Genomic DNA, 19,842 nt, shown 5'->3' with positions numbered 1-19,842 from the left:
CTGTTGCATATGCTGCATAAAATAGCACTATCCGGTCTTAAAGTCTGATGTTATTAGTCATGTTTGGACCCAAACTCTGCTGCAGGTCCCAAAGTCAAACGAACAATGCGGCATCACTGAGAGTTGAAAAACCGTCTAAATTCTTCAATCTGTAATAATATGTTGGCTGCTTTACCAGGTGTAAAAATTAAGTTACCAGGCATCCATGAAAACAGAATTTATTAAATTTAACAGAGTTAGAAGTTAGCAGGGAGTTAGCTCGCTAGTTTCCATCTCAATATAATATACCATGACAGAGATTCCTGAAAAAAAATTAAGACGTACAGCCCTGCTAACACTTCCGATTAGGGCTGGGCCATATTATACCGTTCACGGTAATACCGGTATAATGTTAGGCAACGATAGGAAAATGAAATATCGCGATAGAATGGGAGTAAAACGCGCATGCGCAGTGCCTTTGTTTTCATACGCACATGGCCGATTGTTGAGTGAAACAGATGAACCAGAATTGGTTTGTAAAAATGGTGCAACTTCCGTGATGTGGAACTGGTTTGGTGTTTGTCCATCAGATACACAACAAAGCACATTTTTTTGCAGAACATGCAAGCAGCCGTTGTTATTGTCATATTTGTCGGACTAAGATGCTCTTAAATCTGGGAGTAATCTGGGTCCTAAACTCCGTATTCTTCAGGTCAAACAACACTGCAGCATCACTTAGAGTTAAAAACTGTCTAAATTCTTTCATCTTTAATAAAACGATCAGCATTGCTGCTTTACCAGGTGTAACTATAAAGTTTAACTTCCAGGCATCCATGAAAACAAAAGTTATTACATTTAACGGAGTTAGAAGTTAGCAGGAAGCTAGCGGAAGTTAGCTCGCTAGTTACCTAAGCATGATATTGCATGTTCTGACGGAGAGATTTCTGAAAAAAATCAAACGTACACCTCTGCTATCACTTCCAACATAAATGAAGACAGGAAACTAAACAGCAGCGACGTTTGCAGGGTTACTGAAGTTGGGCTAGCTGGTATATAATGATGTGCTACGTGATCGCTAGCGACACAGCTATGTTAGCATAACATAAACAGTGAAGCTGGAGGACGAACACTAACACTTTTCCACTTATAAAAGTTAACGTGAAGGTTCTTCATGGTTAGAGACAAATGCAATCGCATGGCAGGATGCTGTAAACGGACCAAACTTCAGTCAGGAGAACAACTGAGATAATCCATCCACAATACGAGGTTAGTCATTAATATACTGCAGCAACATGGGAATAGAGCAGCTGCCAGAGAATTCAACATTAATGAATCAATGGTACAGAAGTGGAGGAAGCAAGAAGAATGAGTTTAATAAAGTTTGATTTATCTGACTGCTTTGTTTCGCTTAATGTGCCTTATAATCCCGTGCACCTTATGGTCCGAAAAATGCGTAATGCACACTGCAGTTTAATGTTGCAAAGCACCTCTTTTTAACTTCAGTGGATATTATACATGGTTATGCTCAGGATATGTCAGCCCATTTCTACTGGAAATGCCTTTTGGTTAAACTTTCAGCAAGGAATTTGCATTTGCAGTGTTACATTTTTATAAAGCTTTAATGTACATAAAAACCAGCTTCTTGTTTAAGTGAAAATAAATGGAAGGTTGTCTTTTTGCGCTAGTAATGTTGTGGAGTTGTATTTTGTATCGCATCAATTATATCGTCGGTTATATCGTTATCGCAAATTTTCAAATATATATCGTGATAAATATTTTTGGCCATATCGCCCTGCTCTACTTCCGATATATAAATGAAGTCAGGGAAGTAAACAGCAGTGACGTTTGTAGGGTTACTGAAGTTGGGCTAGCTGGTATATAATGATGTGGTACATGATCGCTAGCGACACAGCAATGTTAGCATAACATAAACACAGTGAAGCTAGAGGATGAACACTAACGTTTTTCCACTCAAAAGTTAAGTTGAGGGTTCCAGATGGTTAGGGACAAAAGAAATCGCATGGCAGGATGTTATAAACAGACCAAACTTCAGTCAGGAGAACAACTGAGATAATCGATCCACAATACGAGGTTAGTCATTAATTTACTGCTGCATGAGCTGGGCTGTAGTTACTACGTATGGTTTTAAAAACGGAGCTTTAAAACGAATAGCGGTAATAAAAACCAAGAGAGGAAGACCGTGATCACTGACTGTTTTTAGGACTTGTTGAGATTAAATAGGACAAGATACAATCATTTTGACATCTATGATTATTATTCCTTACATTGAGGTAAAAATAATTATTCTTTCACTGATAAATTAGCAAACTGCAGCAAAAAAAGTAGACAAATGTTTAGGAGGACTTGACAGCGCTAGTTGTGGGCTGCCAAGCTACATGTAGTTACATCTCCAGCGAAGTGCATAGTGTAGGTTATGTCGTAGGGTTTCCATGGGTTTGCGTATCTACACCAGTGACTTGAGACAGAAGCATACATCCTTGTAAGGCAAAAGTAATGTAACAAATAGTATAACAAATTATTTTCTTCAGAGAGATGTATTATGTATGGAGAAACCTTTTTTCTAATTGCTGCATAGTGGACAGCTTTCTGTATTGAGCAAAAAGAAACTCATCTCATCGATCAGCGGATATTACAGTCACACTGTAGTTAGGACCATTTTATATATGCTCTGGTCAAAAGCTAACATGCAATCATTATGGGGATGAAATTCATGATAAATTTGAGCTTTTAATGATTTCCTTGAACGCTACTTTTTCCAGGGTGCAATGACTGCACAGCATACATCTTTAGGGACTTTAGAAAACAAAAGCTGGGTGAACAAGTCTGAATTAATTTTGGATTTTCTCTAATCCACACAGGGTCAAAAGTATACATACATCCCCACATGGTTAAATGTCACCTTAGGAAGGTGCACATCAACCAGATGTTTTTGGTAGGCATCAACAAGATTCTGGTATAATTCTGGCTAAATATTTGATCCCTCTTTTTGGAAGAATTGGGAGTTGATTTAAATTGATTGGTTTCCTGGCACTGACCCGGCTTTTAGGCATAGTCCACAGATTTTCATTAGGGCTGAGGTTTATCTTTGGGAAGGCTATTCTAGCAGCTTCATGTTCACCTCCTTTATCTATCCCAAACCATTTTTGATACGTGTTTGGGATCATTGTCCTATTGGAAAACCCAACTGTGTCCAAGTTTCAACTGTCTAGCAGTTGGTTTGAGGTGACATTGAAGAATTTGTAGATAAACCTCCGTCATTATTATTACATTATTACCAGTACCACTGGCAGCAAAACAGCCCCAAAGCATGATGCTACCACCGCTACCGTGATTGACAGATGTTAGTGTTCCTAGGCTGGAATGCGTCACCTTTAAGGCCCCAGTACAGGGCTTTGGAGCGTGATGTCACGGGGGTGGGCGTGGACAGGATTTTGGCCTGATCCGCCATTTTCCGGGTCCAAACAAAGCACAAGCAAAAAAGGACCGAAGGCACACACAACAGCCAGGATTCGTACTTGCTGTGTGGTCGGCTGCAATGTTCGATCGCTGGAATAAGCTTAAAAAGGGTTTGTCTTTTTATTCTTTCCCAACCTGGAAGCAACATGAGGGAGCTTATATGGTGGACCTTACAAAACGAAGGCATCTAGCCTGGATAGCAGCCGTGAGACGAGCTGTTATCCAGTTCGCTTCCATCTCCAGATATCTGTTGGTGTGCTCCAGACATTTTCACTCCGGTAAGTTCTATATATGTACATATCACTCTTTATAGCTTAATAATATTATTGTTGGGGCTCTCGGAGGTTATAGAAATTGCGAACAAACATAGAATTGAGTGACTGTGCAGACATACGTGCTATGTAACGATTCGCTAATTATTTCGCACAACTGTAGGGAAGCCTGCCTATGAAATGGATCAAACAAATCCAGACTGGGTACCAACGTTACACAGGGGGCACTCCGAAATCCGAACGTTAGGGTTAGGGTTAACAAGATAAGTGAAGATATCGGGGTAGGACAGTGGCGGTAAGTTGTCTGGGTCTTTACTCCACTGCCGTATTTCATATAGGTCCACATTTGCGGTGCACTCTATTTTTTTCAAGTACCGCTGCTTCACCTCTGGACGCAATTGGTCTCTATACCGTCTGTTTTCTTTTGAGCTGCTTTTAAGCATGTTTCTTGTCGTCGTTGTTCCAACACAGTGTGTTTGTTTTGATTTGTGGACCCGGAAAATGGCGCCGCACTCCCACAATACATTGCGGCGTGACGTCAACTCCAAAGCCCTATACTTGCCACCACAACATTGTCACACACTCACTTGTTTTTATACGCGCTGATGCAGTATTCTCCTGAACACTAGGTGTCGCCACTCAGACGATAGCGCATCACATGAGAACTGATATAGGAGAAGAAGTACATTGAGTGTTTTTTCCACAAACTCTCAAGTGTTGACTCTCAAACTGTTCCACCATCTCCCTCTGTATATCTATACGCCTCTGAGCTTCTGTACTGGAATATTAATATGGCAGTAAAAACCAGCACGACTGCAGACTATTGTCTTTAACCCAGTTGTGGCACCCACAGCACAACGCACCATGTTAAAAAAATTGAGATGTGCATGACCAGCCATAGCGCCACAGGATGTGATGTCAAATCTGGTGAGTGACACACAGGACAGAGCAAGCATAATGGCCCATTACTCCTCTAAACATACTTGCTGTCATTGTAGCTAAATCTTTATTTCATTTGATCATAAAGTTTTGTTTTTTTTTTTCAAAGCACGGTGGCACGGTGGTTAGCACTGTTGCCGCACAGCAAGAAGGTCCTGAGTTCAATTCCACCATCAGGCCGGGGTCTTTCTGTGTGGAGTTTGCATGTTCTCCCCGTGTCTGCGTGGGTTCCCTCCGGGTACTCTGGCTTCCTCCCACCGTCCAAAGACATGCAGCTTGTGGGATAGGTTAATTGGATAACCCAAAAAATTGTCACTAGGTGTGAATGTGCAAATGAATGTGAGTGTGAATGGTTGTCTGTCCCTGTGTGTTGGCCCTGCGACAGACTGGCGACCTGTCCAGGGTGTACCCTGCCTCTCGCCCTATGACAGCTGGGATAGGCTCCAGCGCCCCCCTGAAAAGGATAAGCGGAAGTGAATGGATGGATGGATGGATAAAGTTTTTCTCCAGAAGCCATTTCACTTGCCCGTGACCCCAATACGAATATGCCAAAGAGACTGGATGGATGACATTTGGCTTGTCCATGTGAGTAGCTGCAAACTTTAGTCAAGCTTGAAGGCGTCGATTTTGCAGCAGGGGCTTCATTTTTGCTCAGTACCCGGTCACTTAACAGCGATGTAAAACTCATTTCAGTATAGGACACTGCTGTTCCAGAAGTTTCCAGTTCACGGCAGCCTTGAGCCCTGGTGGTTCCTGGGTTGTCCCTGAACATCCTAGCCAATTTCCTATCAGCTGAGGGTGATAGTTTGGCCTTTCTCACTATTCTGAGTATTGGTCAGTCCAATAAGTACTGTCAAACAAATCTTTTTTTTCCTTTGCAAAGGGAAACTGCTAGCTGTAGTGAATAGTGATCATTAACAAGTAAACAGACCATGATCTTGTCAATTTAACACTGTAAACCTTCACTTATTAAAAGGTGTAAGTAAATGTATGTATATAATATTTAAACCTGTATGGATACTTTTGTGTGTGTGTGTGTGTGTGTGTGTGTGTGTGTGTGTGTGTGTGTGTGTGTGTGTGTATTGGAGAAAATCCAAAATAGATTCAAAGTTGTGCAACCAATTCTTGTTTTTTAAAGTCCTTAAAGATGTATGCTGTAAAACCATTCCACGTTGGAAAAAGAACTATTCAAAAAACTCGTTAAAAGCCCCATGACAATCATGCCATGATAAGTACATGTAAACTTCGGACCACAATTGAATGCATGTTAGTGCACCTTTTTAAGCACATATCATCGATTTCGCAATCATGCAAACAAATAACAAAGCACTTGGCGCATCATGCTTACAAAGACTCTTTTTAAAGCCTGCTGTGGTATTTTCCTACAGGGGACCCATAGTTTGGATTTGCTGTATCTGCAAATCACCGTTACAAATACTCTTCGTGATTATTGAGCCCAATTTGCAGAAAAAGGAGCACAACAAAAATGTAGAAATAAATAGAAAAATATATTTCGCTTAAAATGACCACACTGGCTACTCAACATAAATAAGTTTCCGTCATGTATGGAAAAAAATACAGCACACCAAGGAGCTAACGGGATGAGGGAAAATGTCCGTAGCTACAGAGCGGGGAGTAAGCTAGCACCGGGCGCTAGTTAGTGAGTTTGTGTTGTGTAAAGTGGTGAGTTTAAGCTGGGTTACCTCTCGCTGACTAGTACCACGTCGGCATCGCTCCAGTGTTTGAACACACACGGTAAGATCTTCCTGAAGGCGAAGAAGAGACCGGGGAAAACTACGGCGCCACACGCTAAAACTTGCAACATCCTGCTCATATTTTCCTCTCTAGCCGCCGGGACACCTGACTCTCTCTCTCCCCTCCGCGAGCTTCGACCGTTTACACGCGGCTGTGAGGCATTTTTCACGCGGCCGGGTTCGGCGTCTTTCACCGGGAACAGTCCACCATCAGCACACACTCGCACATACTCACACACTCACACATACTCCGCCAAGGCTCAGCAGCAGCAGCACCAGTGTTGAGCTAACGGCAAACAGACGTCAACTACCCGTGGAGACTTTCAAAATAAAAGGCGTGACCTGCGTGTTTCCCCTAGCGGAAGCGGTAATATCGCAACACAAACCCCACTAGGCTTTTATTTTGAAGGTCATTCTTTTCGCAGCATTTACGGTAAATTTAACAACTTGGAATTTAACAGTGTTTTATTAAAATTGCGGCTTGTGTTTTCAGCTTAACTTAAATATAGATATTAATGCCTTTGCAGCTGTTGTGTATGTGTTATAGCACATAGACGAACTACCTCCTTTAGCGAAAGTAGTCATACAACAAAATCAGTAGTTGCGTAAGCAGGCATTCAATTTTTTGTTTCTCCACTTGGGGGCAGTGCAAGTGTTATATCATCACCAAGTTTGTGTGACGGATGTGTTATGGAGCACTTGTCAGCAGATAGAGCTAAATTATCAGATAAGTAAGAGACGGGTGTAGTATTCGCCCTCGGCTGAGCGACTGAGTAAAGCCATGTGTGGCATTTAAATTGTCCTCTGTGCTCAGCAGCTCGTCAGTAATTTGTTGCTGCTGAAAGCAGCCTTCTGCCATTGGAAATAAGGGGTTATGTAAATGATGAAAATCCTTCAACAGCAAATTAAAAGAGGTTAAAGAGCCATGGGGCTTAGAAAGAGAGATAGAGAGAAAACCTTCCGCCAATGAATTAACACCGGTGACTCTGTCTCTGTATCTGTCCACCTCTCATCTGAGGTCATCAGTCTCAGATACTGCTATCAGCTGTCAAGTAAACACTCTCTTTAAAGTCAGTTAACCTGACTTCGCTCAGCTCTGTCAGGTAGTGTCTGATAGCTGCTTGTAGAGTGTCTGGCATTGAGATTTTATCTAATCCTTTATTTCTGTGTGTTTAACTAGTGCAAACAGTGGTGGCGCTTTTTCTTTTTAAATTTGTTATTCAGTCCTGTGAAAAAGCGATTTAAAGATGTGCTTTTCTGTGTTACTGAGCACAGAACAGTAAGCTTTTCCTGTATGTGTTTTTTTCTATATATATTTTTGCTTTTATTTTGACAATGAGCTCGTCTGTATATGAATAAGGGGATATAATTGGTGTTTTCTTCTAACTCTGGTATTTTTTTTAATCAATTTTGAGCAAAAACCCATTAATGTACTCTCTAATACATATCTTTTTAATATAATATCCTCTATTAAAGTGCCTTTTTCTTTGTTAAAACCTATTTAGTTGAGCAGGTTTTATCATTATTTCCTAATAGTGGGTCCTAATGTTGGCTTCAGGTCAACATGGTAAAGAAATGTGTAATAAATAGAGAAACAGAGCATTGTTTATTGCATATTTGAATACTAGCATGGAGGGTCCGGGAATGAGGGCAGCTTAGGATATCTCAAAAGGAAAAAAAGGAATTCAGTTTGAGCACAATGTAAAGGGTCATACAGCTTATCTGAATGCAAATATCAGATGGTAGCTGCTTTCCTTATCACTGTCATAGACACATAATATAACCCCCCCCCCCCTAATACAAATTTCCATATTTGCCACACCTAAATTCACCGTCCTTGGACATTCCACAAAGTGGATGGAACTGTTAAAAATGTAACCATTTTATTTGCAAGAAAAACAAAGTGCGGGCCATGATTCAATACCCTGCAGAACCACTTTTAGATGATCAAATTCTTGAATATATTGTTTTCTGCATGACTTTTTCTCTCACATTGTTGTGGGGAAATTTGGGTGGCTTCAGTTCACTGAGGTTTGTAAGTATTTGTTTATGCAATACTTGGTCAATGCATCACCTTGACTCTTTTCTTTTTCCTGTTTAGGATCATTGTCCTGTTGCATGAACCAGTTTTAAGCAATCTTTAGCTGTCAGACAGACGGCCTCACATCTGACTCTAGAATACTTTGGTGTACAGAGGTCGATTCAATGACTACAAGGTGCCCAGATCCTGCGGCTCCCTCCACCACCGTGTTTATGCTGTGGTGATCATAATCCCTGTGGATATGCTGTGTTTGATTGTGATTATGGCCAAACCTCTCCACTTTGGTCTGCACAGGTGACATTGTTCCAGGAGAGGTGTGATTATCTTGCTGCCATCTTATTTTAAGAGAGAAAAGGCTTTCCCCTGGCAACTCTTTTAAACAAGCCATGCTTGCTCAGTCTTGTTCTAATCGTACTGTCATGAATTATAATATTTAACATGGTAACTGAGGCCACTAGGGTCTGAGGTGTAGCTCTTTGGTTTTTAGCAGTTTCTTAGAGAATTACACGGTCTGACTTTAGGATGAATTTGCTGGGACATCCACTCCTGGGAGGATTGTGACCGTCAAACTCCCCAAACCTTTTATGTGGGTAGTCTCATTAGCTAACGATCATTAAATCATGTGCATGTGTTTAGCAGCACCTTGATCTCTTAACTCCATTTGGAACAGTAAGACCATGCTTTTACAATCCTGCACAGGTACCTGTGAAATTCTTTTCACATGATTAACTATATTTTCCACATGATCCACACACCAGCTAGTATTGATCAGGCTATAATAGGTGCATTCATTGGCATGAATGTCAATAGAATAGAATTCAGATTAATCTAATTAAACCCTAAAATTAAAACGTGATGGCGTTATGAGGGACAGAGGAACTCACAAACAAGATGCCAAAGCAACAGTGCTTGAGATGATAGATTAATAATAAAAGATAATCACTATCTGACAGTTATATACAAGTAAGTTATAAGTTATATACAAGTAATCAGTAAATAGCAGACTTGCTATGAAGTATCAGATAAACAGAAAAATGTCAGAGTTTCTAAAACCCAGAAGTTGCATCTTTAAAAAGCTCCACCATGACAACACGCCTGTGATTCCTTATTGTAAATGTGACCATTTTGAGATGTTTCATTTCCTCTGAAAATGTGTAACGATGAATAAAAAGTGAAGAAATCTAAAGTGTAAAGTCTAAAGTGTGCGTGTGGCTGCCGGATGAGTGTTTGATTGTTTCAGAAACAGGCATGACCTTTGTCAGAGACACTAAAGATCTTTGAAGGGAGTGTAATGTGTAAACCACATCTGTCCTGAAAGGAGCCATAAATGCTATCGGAATTCCATGAAGGGGTAATAGGGCTACGTACAATATATTATTGATCATTTTGAGAATACAGTTGAAATTTCGAGATACAATTAGAAATATTAGTTGGCAATATTTGTAGATGACTTAGTTAAATCGTACTTCAGTATCAGCTTAGGTAACAGGAAATGGATTTCTCTTGGCCTGGCTTGTGCAAAATAAAGTGGCTGGCGATTGGTTACACCCTCGTGCAGCAATGAGGATGTACGCCGTATCACAATGCACGATAAGACGGCGGATCAACTCATTTCACTAACTCATCTACACGAGGCTATTTTGTAGCAGGTGTAGGAGCTGCGGCAGTTGTTCGACTTGACATGACAAGTCGTCATGTCATGGCAATACTATTACAGTACTGTAATAGTATTTTGAGTATAATCTTGAAATTTCAACTTTAATCTCAAAATGAATATTCTTTTTCTTAATGTAGCCCTAAGACTCCATTGTAGCCTTTTCTCTAGAAAACAAGAGAAGAGAAAATCTGGGAGGCAAAGAAAATCTAAAAACTGTTGAAACTTTACCGTGCTGTGTCCTATTTGCTGTCCCGTAAGCGGATAGTAAATAGTTTTATAGGGGTAGCGGTAAATGTGTCTTGATCTTATTTCTTAGACCACCGTTATCGCTGAGTGACATCAAAATACTCAGAATTCACTCACAGAATCGGTGGAGTGTACCAGTGCCACATCAGGACAGATGCTGATGTCATTTGAGAGGGGATGGGTGAAACAGTGTAGATTAGGCCATGTGCAGACTTGTTTTGGAGATTTGGGTGGATTCTGTACAAAATAAATTCCACTCAACAAAGATAAAATCTAATGTCTCCAAAAGTTGATTCTGTTCATCTGGACGTAGCGTTTTGTGGGAGAAACGTTTCGTCACTCATCCAGGTGACTTCTTCAGTCTCAGCTGACTGCAGGTTTCCCCAATCTTATAAACAGTACATTTGCATAATGACTGAAACCAGCCCACTGAAGGAACAATGGGCTGGGAGGTCAGTTCCTTAATCTTAATTATGCAAATTCTCATGACCATTGATCAACAACCACTGACCAAAACCCACTGATCAAAGACCACTGATCAATGGCCATGAGTACCATTCACAGAGAGTTGGGGAATGGCTGCAATCACAGGATTGTAAGATGTCGAAAGATGTACAAGTCTAAGGCTACGTTCACACTGCAGGTCTTAATGCTCAATTCCGATTTTTTGATCAAATCCAATTTTTTTGTCTGCGTGTTCACACTACAAATAAAATGCGACAGCAAACGCGCTCTAGTGTGAACGCTCAAAGCAGCCCGCATGCGCAAAAGAAGACATCACACACAACGCGCTCTGTTTAGACCCAGACCAAACAGTACTGTTTGATAGATGGCCCTTAATATAAAGAGTTCGGACTTTATCTTTCCCAATTTTTGCTTTAAGTTATTTTGTTATTTACATAATAATGTAAATAACCTAACCTCTCCACCATTTGACCTTAGAACTGAAGAAGCTTCTCGGATGAGAGGTGAAACGTCTTCAAGCAACTTAAAGAAGTCCAGACGCTTTTCTTTGCAAGCTCCTTTGACTACGATGACCTGGATGACTGAGAACCTTCACAGACATAGATAACCTAATAATGATCCTTATTGCTGTTTTAGAGGAGCGGTGCTTCAAAGGATAGTTGCAGATTTCTGTCAGAATCTGCAGATTATACAGTACAAATAAAATGTTCACGTTTATCCAACATTGTCTTCCCAACAGTTTCACTGATATCTACACGGGATGGCCAGAGAAGCGTTCGCGATGTCTTCTCTGGCGCTTCTCTGGCGCTGATAATTGGCGTCTGTCTTGTGTCGGTGACGTAAAAGACGGATTTAATGCGACATGACCGTTCAAACAGCAGTCGCTTTCTAAAACATCGGATATGTATCGGATTCAGTACCACATACGAAAGTGACCCAGATCGGATTTGAAAATATCGGATTTGTGCCGTTCACACTGTCATACCATGATCAGATATGGGTCGCATAGGGTCAAAAAAAAAATCGGATTTGATGCGCTTTCGCCTGCAGTGTGAACGTAGCCTAAGACCAGGCAACAAAGGAAGTTTGACTTGCTTGTTGTACTTCGGAAACCACCGCAAAATACGGAGCGTGTCCTCAGTGACCAGAAGAGACAAGGATGCGACACAGAGGATGTGGACAAGTGGGTGAAGAATTTGTCTGAAAAAAATGATACGACCAAGACAAAAACGGGTATTTTGTAAATAAAATAATAAACGTGAATTCACTGTGTAACTGTGTAACTTTTTTAGCAGCGTCCTCCTGAAATGCACTAACAACACTGAGAGTAACATCCTCCTCTATGCCCCTTAATGCTCTCTGGTCGCTATGGTAACATGTAAATATTTCTTTCAAAATGAGACACACAACTACAAAACAGAAAAAGACCCAGGGAAACAGAGTTAATGATAAAAATCCTGAAAACCATAAATTTCACACCCGAGCCTCAACTCTTGCGGGGTTGGGGGCAGCTTACTTAGATAACTTAAAAATGTTATTGTCTGGCTTTTTTCAGTGTTTTATTTGTTCCTGAGTAAATCGGTTTGGCTGAGATTAAAGTTATAGTTTTCACACAGCTGAATAAACATCAAACAGAAAACTGATTAAACAGAAATGTGAGCTATTGTCCTGTTATATTTGAGGGAGCAAAGAGCAGACTGTTGAGTTTGTCTCCACCGAGACAATCTGCAAATTTCATTAAAAGTGTAATAAACTATCATAATGTCTTTATTTTTAGTTAGCACATACCTTAACACTTCAAGCTGTAAGGTAATGATAGTTATATAAGAGCAGATGCATGCTGGTGCAATAAGCTGTACGTTTTACGTCCACTGGATGCATGATCTTAGTCGACTAATCGCAAAAATAATTGGTGACTAGTCGACTATCAAAAAAATTTGTGGCAGCCCTACTGTTGAGATGCCATTCTTAATGAAGTTAAACAGGGAAATGCTGATGTATGCCAAATTACACAAGCTGGACTGAAAACCAGTGATAACATAAGTGATTTCCTCCTTACAACAGTGAGTGTCTACAGTCATCTGTAAAACACAGTGGAGGCTCTGTCACGGTTTGGGGCTGCGTTTCAGTCACTGGTGTTGGAGATCTTGTAAAAATTGATGGAATTATGAACACAGAAAAGTACCATCAGATTTTGATTCCCCATGCTGTAGCATCTGGAAAAATTCTTATGTCCTTGAAGAAACGTAATCTGATCACTGAGCTCATTTTATATGACCCCAACCTGTTAGCCTTTAAGATAATAAGTGTGATAAAAATAACTTTCGTTTTATCTTTTGCCCCATAAAAATATACCCTTTGCCTCCTTCGTAATTACTACAGATATTACTGTAGAGGGTTTCGCCTCTCTGACATAATTGTGATGTGATGATCTGAAGAGTTATAGGAATTTACTTGGTAGCTATACAAAAAAATGTAGTTAAAACTACAATATGTCTCTATGAAAAGTAGAGAGCAACTTTCTCTTCACCTAACAGTACAAAGTCCTGCACAGCCATCCTTCATCCTTCGCTGATGTATAACTTGGATGTGGTCCAAGAACAAATTATCTTCTGTATGTTTGCATTGTTCCCTGGAAAAGATCCAACAATCATAATCCAGGCTGGAATTGCATTTCCTGAAAAACGTAACTAAGAACGCAAACTGCATAATAATGAAACTGACTAGAAGATGGGGTTAATATTCACACATCCCACATCATAGTTTTCATGTTTAATGAAAACTAATTTTCTCTCAGGGGTTCCACAAGGATTCTTTCTCAGACATTTGCTTTTTTAAATAATTGCTTTTGCTTGGCGAGTTTATAGACAGTACAATTTAACACCTTTATTCTAGTGACTTATTTCATCATGTCGCATTATTTTTCAACTACAAAGTTATATTTTTATTACACATTCTCCTCAGGTCAGAGGTCATCGAGTTAGAACTGAAGTGGCACTTTTGTTTACACAGCTTTTATGTTATTCGATCTTTTCGAGCAGCTGCTGTCATCAGCGTACAGACTCGGTAGTCCCGATAGTTTTAAATCATTATATAGAGACCTTTACCTCACTGGGGGTGGCTGTGCATCAGGAGGCAGACCAGGTAGTCTTCTAATTGGAAGGTTGGTGGTTTGATCCCTGGTTGCTTCAGTCTGCATGCCAAATATCCTTGGGCAAGATATCTGCAGGAATGTTAGAAAGCACTTGAGCATAGAAAAAATGGTTCAGGTAAATGAGGCGTTTAGGTTGAGTAAAAAAGTGCTATATAAGAACTGATTCTCAAAATGCTTTAAAGCGTCAAATATTAGATTTGAAGTGAGGCAGCCAAAGTTGCTACAGCCTCCATTTGAATCCTCAATATGCATATTATCTTGCTAAACATTCCTAATCACTTCGATGCCAATTAGTTTCATCCTGTTTTTGTTTAACAAAATAATTCTTAGTTGGTGGCTTCTTTCAAATACAGGTCAGTTTAACCTCTCTGCACTTTTTTCTTCTTTCATTTGCTAAACAAGCCCATTTGTTACATTTGTTTGTGAATTTCTGCACTGATATTTGGATGAATCGTGTTTACACTCAAACAAAAAATGTAAGAAATTACTTTTCTGGTCATTTCATTTATTTGTTTGTTTAGTTTCTTGGCTCTTGGGTGATATGGATCATGGAGCCTGTTAGAGTTTCTTGTCCACCTACTTGTTCACCCCTTTGGGCTTTTGAGCGTCCAAACTTTCAGTCAACAATGAGCTGAAATGAATATCCACTGCTCACTTCAAAGACTTGAAAATACAAAGAAGCCTCATGTGTGAATATCATTCTGGAAACACACACCAATTTCTTTTTTTTTTCTTCTTTTCTCTCTTTTTCCTCGACTGTTTTGTTAAAGAACAAAAACAAGAGGCCTCGGCAAAAGTCAAACCCAGGTTATCCCTCCAGCAAATCACTTCTGTGGCTCACAGTGAGATGCAGAAACCATTTATAAATTCTACTTGCGGTGCATTAAAGCACTTAATGGTTTGTCTTGCTAGCACGCTTGCGCTGCTTAAACCCAATCCAATAATAGCAGATGACATACAACTGAGAAGAGAGCACAGATCTGCTGAGGAAGCTCTTGGCTCATGTAGCCGAGCAGCATTTAAAACTAGATTTCCTTTTTTCCTCTTTCCTTTTCCCCCATTTAAAAAACATATATCTTGCTCTGACACACTGGGCCCAGGTGTTGCCAGTATCATCGGTACCTGCAGATGAGAAGGAAAGCAGGGCATAGTGGGCCATCACATCTCCCCATCTGCATTGTGCCTTCAGAGATGCCTCTGCATACAACACCAACAAGAAGAACTGATTCTCACTGTATATTTCCTCCTTTTTAGACCGTTTACTAAAAAGCCTAAACTTTTCAGTAGCCATGCTACATTGAAAGTCACTTAAATTGCATTTCTAGCTCATTCTGATCCCCGATTTGCTTGCATAACTTTTCAAAACTTTCCAAGAAAACTGGAAATTCAAGAATGTCAAAAATTTCAAGAGTACACTTGACATATTGCTCTCTAGAATGTAGTAAACTTTTAAGGTTCACACATGATCATCAACAGTGGGCCTTTTTCACCGGCTCAGAAAAAGTGAAACTCTCCCATCGCTGCATTCGTTTTGCATTTGTTGTACAGTTGCTAGTCACTGTGGGGGGAAAAAACACTGGCAGCTTTGACTCTTTCACGCCAAATTGTGTTAAGGACATGCTGCTGTGCTATAGTGACGGTGTGTTTTCAGAAACAGTTGGCTGGACAGCTCGCCAAGCCGAGCAAACAGGAGGCAGTGACCACGATTTACCCAGCTCTGTAGCCTCTGTATTTAGTCTTTCCAGCCACCACTGCTAGCAAGTGCCTCAAAGATAAGGTGAAGAAGCAAGTAAAAATAACGTAAAGACCTCGTATGTGACGTGCTGAACATTTTCAGGTAAGTGTAACTCTGTAGAAACGGTTGCTATGGCTCCCTCTTTTTTTGCAAGTTTTCCTCAAAAATACATAGTAAAGCAGATACAACACGAGGCGAAATCGAGGGAAAAGTTAATGATTATCGAGTACTAATAGGAAAATTGTATGGAAACTATCAATACCAGATTAATTTGTAACATGATTATGTAATTCCGTTCTTGCCTGTGAGAGAAAAAAAGGAGTTCGGCCACAACAGGTGCCTTTCAGATGACCTTCCCTTCTCTTAAAGATAGCCTGTTTTTGATGTTGCCACTTGCTTTATTACATTATAGATTATCTGACATCCTCACAACTACTTTCTTCTATAAAGGGCTTGGCTGCATTCATACCACATATTATTCACTTTTCTGACGGTTTAAGACACTCAGGTGAAGTTAAAAACACAGACAGGACTAAAACGTCATAAGCTGGCCTATACTGCTTTGCCTGCCCACACTCCTAGCACCTTAGCTTTACTATCACACAGGAAGCGCACACCAATTACATCTCCTTGGAAAGTATTGATAATCCTGTACATGTTGCAACACTATCCTCCATTGACCTCTGGTAACATGCTATTATATGTGGGAGGGCTGGAAATGACTGGGTGGGTGATAACAGGGTCATAAAAGTAGCTGTCTGAATATATCCGATGGGAGGCAGAAGGGAAGCAAGGCATCAGTGACACCCTCTCAGGTGAGTAAGTCGGTTTTTCTCTTGAGGTTTTCTTAAATCTTTTGGATTCATTCATAGACTGCTGTGGCATCGGGGTAAATACTCTTATTACCGTTGATGTGACCACAAATACTCGCTTGAGAGTTTTTGTGTTTTTTATAACTGTATTTACAAATCAGTGATTTCTTGGTGATATCGAGCCATGACATGGAAATTCATTTAGGCTCAATTGGCATTTATTTAAAAATATATTTTTTATTATTTTTGCCTTGTATAATACATTATACCCACATATTATTGATGACTGAGTTTGATTGAAGTTACTCTTATCTGTCTCACATGATAAATTCAGGATTCATGATTTTCTGTCTGCAAGTGAGAGATTTTAGAGAAATTAACTCACCGTCATGTTTGTGCTTTTATGTTTTTCATGCAGCTTTTGACCTGAGGAGTCTCTTTGACTACGTCAATTTATTTCAAAGCACAATGAAGCTGAGTCTTGTTCTATCGGCTTTTTGGCTTCTTACCACAGGTAAAAAAAAATTACAATACATAAACCTTTAAAAAAGATCCTTTTAGAAAAGGGAAGACAAAACCTTTTTTTAAAGAGAGTGTGAAGAGAATAACTAAAGATTATTAATTAACTGTTATTCACACACAAAGCATCACAACAAGATTATCTTAAAAACATCTCTGGCCACTTTGCCCTCAAATGGAAGCTGACTGAAATATTCGGCATATATACATCAAATAACTTTGTTTAATTCATAGTTTATGATTTTTTTTTAAAGTTGAAAAAGTTTTTATGGTTAATTTCGGCCACATCTATATCTAGACTGACCTTTCATTTTTTGTGTGAAGGATGATCTGTTTCATGGTGTTAGCATAGAATCTAATCATAGTTGTAGCGTACCATCGTAGCGAATTTTAATGGTGGTGGACCAAAGTTAAAGCATTTCCCGGTAATCAAAGGGAAGGTTGATGGGAGGCCATGTAGACAGAGTAGGAAATGTTGAAATTCTTGAAAGGGTTGGGCCTTCGGAGGGGGGGGGGGGGGGGGTTTCAATAGCGTCATTAGAGCAAAGGTTGAGTTTATTATCTATGACATTCTCCCATTAAGAATGCAAAGCTGTAAGTAAGTACTGAACTCCATTATCTTGATATTGGACAATAAATGTCAACGGCTGAAATTTGAGATCTTTAATCTGGAAACATTTTTAATCAATTTTAGAAAATGTTTTGTTTAAAAGAAAACATGTGTTAAGGCAGAAGTTGTGACTAGTTTCTGTGAGCATCACAGGAACAGAGGTTTGTTAACCTTTTGGGAAACCTTTGTATGATCTTGCCTTTTAACCCTTTTTGATCTTCCTGTCAGTATTTCTGTGTGGAGGACAGAACATTACATCAACTAGCATCGCACCAAAAACCACTGCCTCAACTAACGCATCCAGCACGACCACAGACAGCCCATCCAGCACGACCACAGACAGACCATCCAGCACGACCACAGACAGACCATCCAGCACGACCACAGACAGCCCATCCAGTACGACCACAGACGCCGCATCCAACACCACCACCATTATCCCCACCATTATAACTAATTCTACTGAATCAGTTCCTACAACTGAGATTGTTCAGGAATCCAATTCAGGGCTTTCACCGGGCGCTATAGCGGGCATCACCATCGGCTCCATTGCCGGTGTGGGAGCAGTCGGTCAGTACTACACACGAGCATGAATTTACCATCATTTCTGCTTCCTCTATCACATATCATCTGTTATTCATTAACCAGGATGGCACTGGGGATGAGCCATAGCAACCGAGAATATTATTTACAGATACAGGAGCCTATTGGCACGAAAATATGCAAATATAGAAGGAAATAAGTTGTGAAAATTATGAAAATGTATTAGTGATAGTTGTAAAGGATTACAATATTCTTAGGAAAGAAATTGGTTCTCTAAGATAAATGACATGATAGAAAATAATAATTGAGACTTTTGTTACAGTGTTTCACAATTTTGAGTATTTAATCAGTAATTTCTCGACTAGTCTTGGACTCATATTTGTTTTGCGAGACATTAATAAATGAATAATAGTTAATCCATTTTTATTGCAGGTGGTGGTATCTTTGGTTTATTGAAGTACACAGGGAAGATCTAAGACCAGCTGTTGCACAATAAGGATCGAAGTGGATGTAGATCGTCAGATGAAACATGTCCTATCCTGAGATCAGACTTAATCCTGACCATGCTGAGTGGATAGAGTAAGGCCTAAATGTCTGAATGGCTCAAGAAGGAATAAACTGATATATGTATAGTATATGTATATTCAAGATTATGATCTCATGGGCCAAGAGGAAGACATAATAATGTCTGTTTCACCACTTTGCTATTTTGATTGCTTGACTGATGGCCAGAAAATAATCCTTAGCTGATCAAAACATTTACATAATAGTATGAAATGTATTTATATTTTATTTGATATGTTTATCTTATTGACAGATACTACTCATCTAGTCGGTTAAATGTATTTAATTTTATGAGTTAATCTTCCTAATGTCCTTCACATTTGATGTTTTGTTTCAATATAAAGGGTAGACTGTTTAACTATAAAAAAGGTTTTTTGTATAGAAACAAGAATACATAAGCTTTTGTGTTCATTTATAAAGGTAAAAAATCTTTGTAAGTGAATACCGATATTTCCTTTAAGCTAAATAATTAAATTTTATTGATAACATTTTCTTAAGATTAATTTGGCATTTTGCTCAAATACTGTAATTTCCTAGTGAAAAGCTTTGCAATCACTATGTTGTAAATTAATAAATAAATATAAAAATATAATATGCTTTCTATAGCTGTCAAATAAAAGTGTTGCTTGAGCCATCTAGGCTATTGATTTATACACATACTTCCTTTAGTAGCTGAGTTATTTGCTTAATTTATGAGTTTATGACTTTTCCACCCATAGGCTTGGTGCTTCACTTTATGGTACAATGATGGTTAGGATTGAGAACAACAGTCTATCAGTGAAAACAGATTGAGAAAATAATGTTTTGTTTGGGACTAGCTAAGTTTTTTGCAAGCTTTCAAACACCTAGCGTTTCCTCAATAATCTGGGTCTTGCATTGTTTGGTTTTATGCAGTTTTGTCTCTGAGACACTTGCCCAGCTCATGCTAGCTTGATGAAAAAGAATTTAATCTTTGACATATAACAAATACAGTCAAACACAAAAAACAATGAAACTGACATGAAATATATAATGTTCTAGTGTTAGCTAACACTATAGTGTTAGCTAGCGACCAGCAAATGTAGAACTTTTTTGT

The 19,842-nt window shown here is 39.4% G+C and overlaps 2 protein-coding genes across 4 annotated transcripts in view; one reads left to right on the top strand and one right to left on the bottom strand.

Annotated features, from left to right (window-relative positions):
- Positions 1-14,046, bottom strand: part of tlcd3a (TLC domain containing 3A) — a 49,575-nt gene extending 35,529 nt beyond the window's left edge. The window contains exon 1 of one of the 2 annotated variants that reach the window (XM_085470948.1): positions 13,938-14,046. In XM_085470948.1, the coding sequence (XP_085327074.1) occupies positions 13,938-14,029 (92 nt within the window). In that variant the 5' untranslated portion in view covers positions 14,030-14,046. Of the gene's footprint in view, positions 1-6,370; positions 6,730-13,937 lie in introns of those variants that run through there. The other variant, XM_085470947.1, reaches the window with a different exon arrangement.
- A 1,611-nt stretch (positions 14,047-15,657) lies between these two features.
- LOC146700723 (uncharacterized) lies at positions 15,658-19,402 on the top strand. Of its 2 annotated transcripts, none has more exons than XM_085471422.1 (4): positions 15,658-15,821; positions 16,950-17,045; positions 17,889-18,230; positions 18,636-19,402. In XM_085471422.1, the coding sequence occupies exons 2-4, from the start codon at positions 17,000-17,002 to the stop codon at positions 18,677-18,679; spliced, it is 432 nt and encodes a 143-aa protein (XP_085327548.1). In that variant the 5' UTR covers positions 15,658-15,821; positions 16,950-16,999; the 3' UTR covers positions 18,680-19,402. The 2 variants fall into 2 exon arrangements, with proteins under 2 accessions (XP_085327548.1, XP_085327549.1); XM_085471423.1 differs by lacking the exon at positions 15,658-15,821 and adding an exon at positions 15,857-16,534.
- Positions 19,403-19,842: the final 440 nt, after the last annotated feature.

This window comes from Copadichromis virginalis, linkage group LG10 (assembly GCF_057382275.1).
Source record: "Copadichromis virginalis isolate Kocher_CV1m ecotype Utaka linkage group LG10, C_Virginalis_male_GT1.1, whole genome shotgun sequence".
Classification (NCBI taxonomy): domain Eukaryota; kingdom Metazoa; phylum Chordata; class Actinopteri; order Cichliformes; family Cichlidae; genus Copadichromis; species Copadichromis virginalis.
Note: the sequence above shows the minus strand (reverse complement) of the source record. Positions and strands in the feature narration are given on the sequence as shown.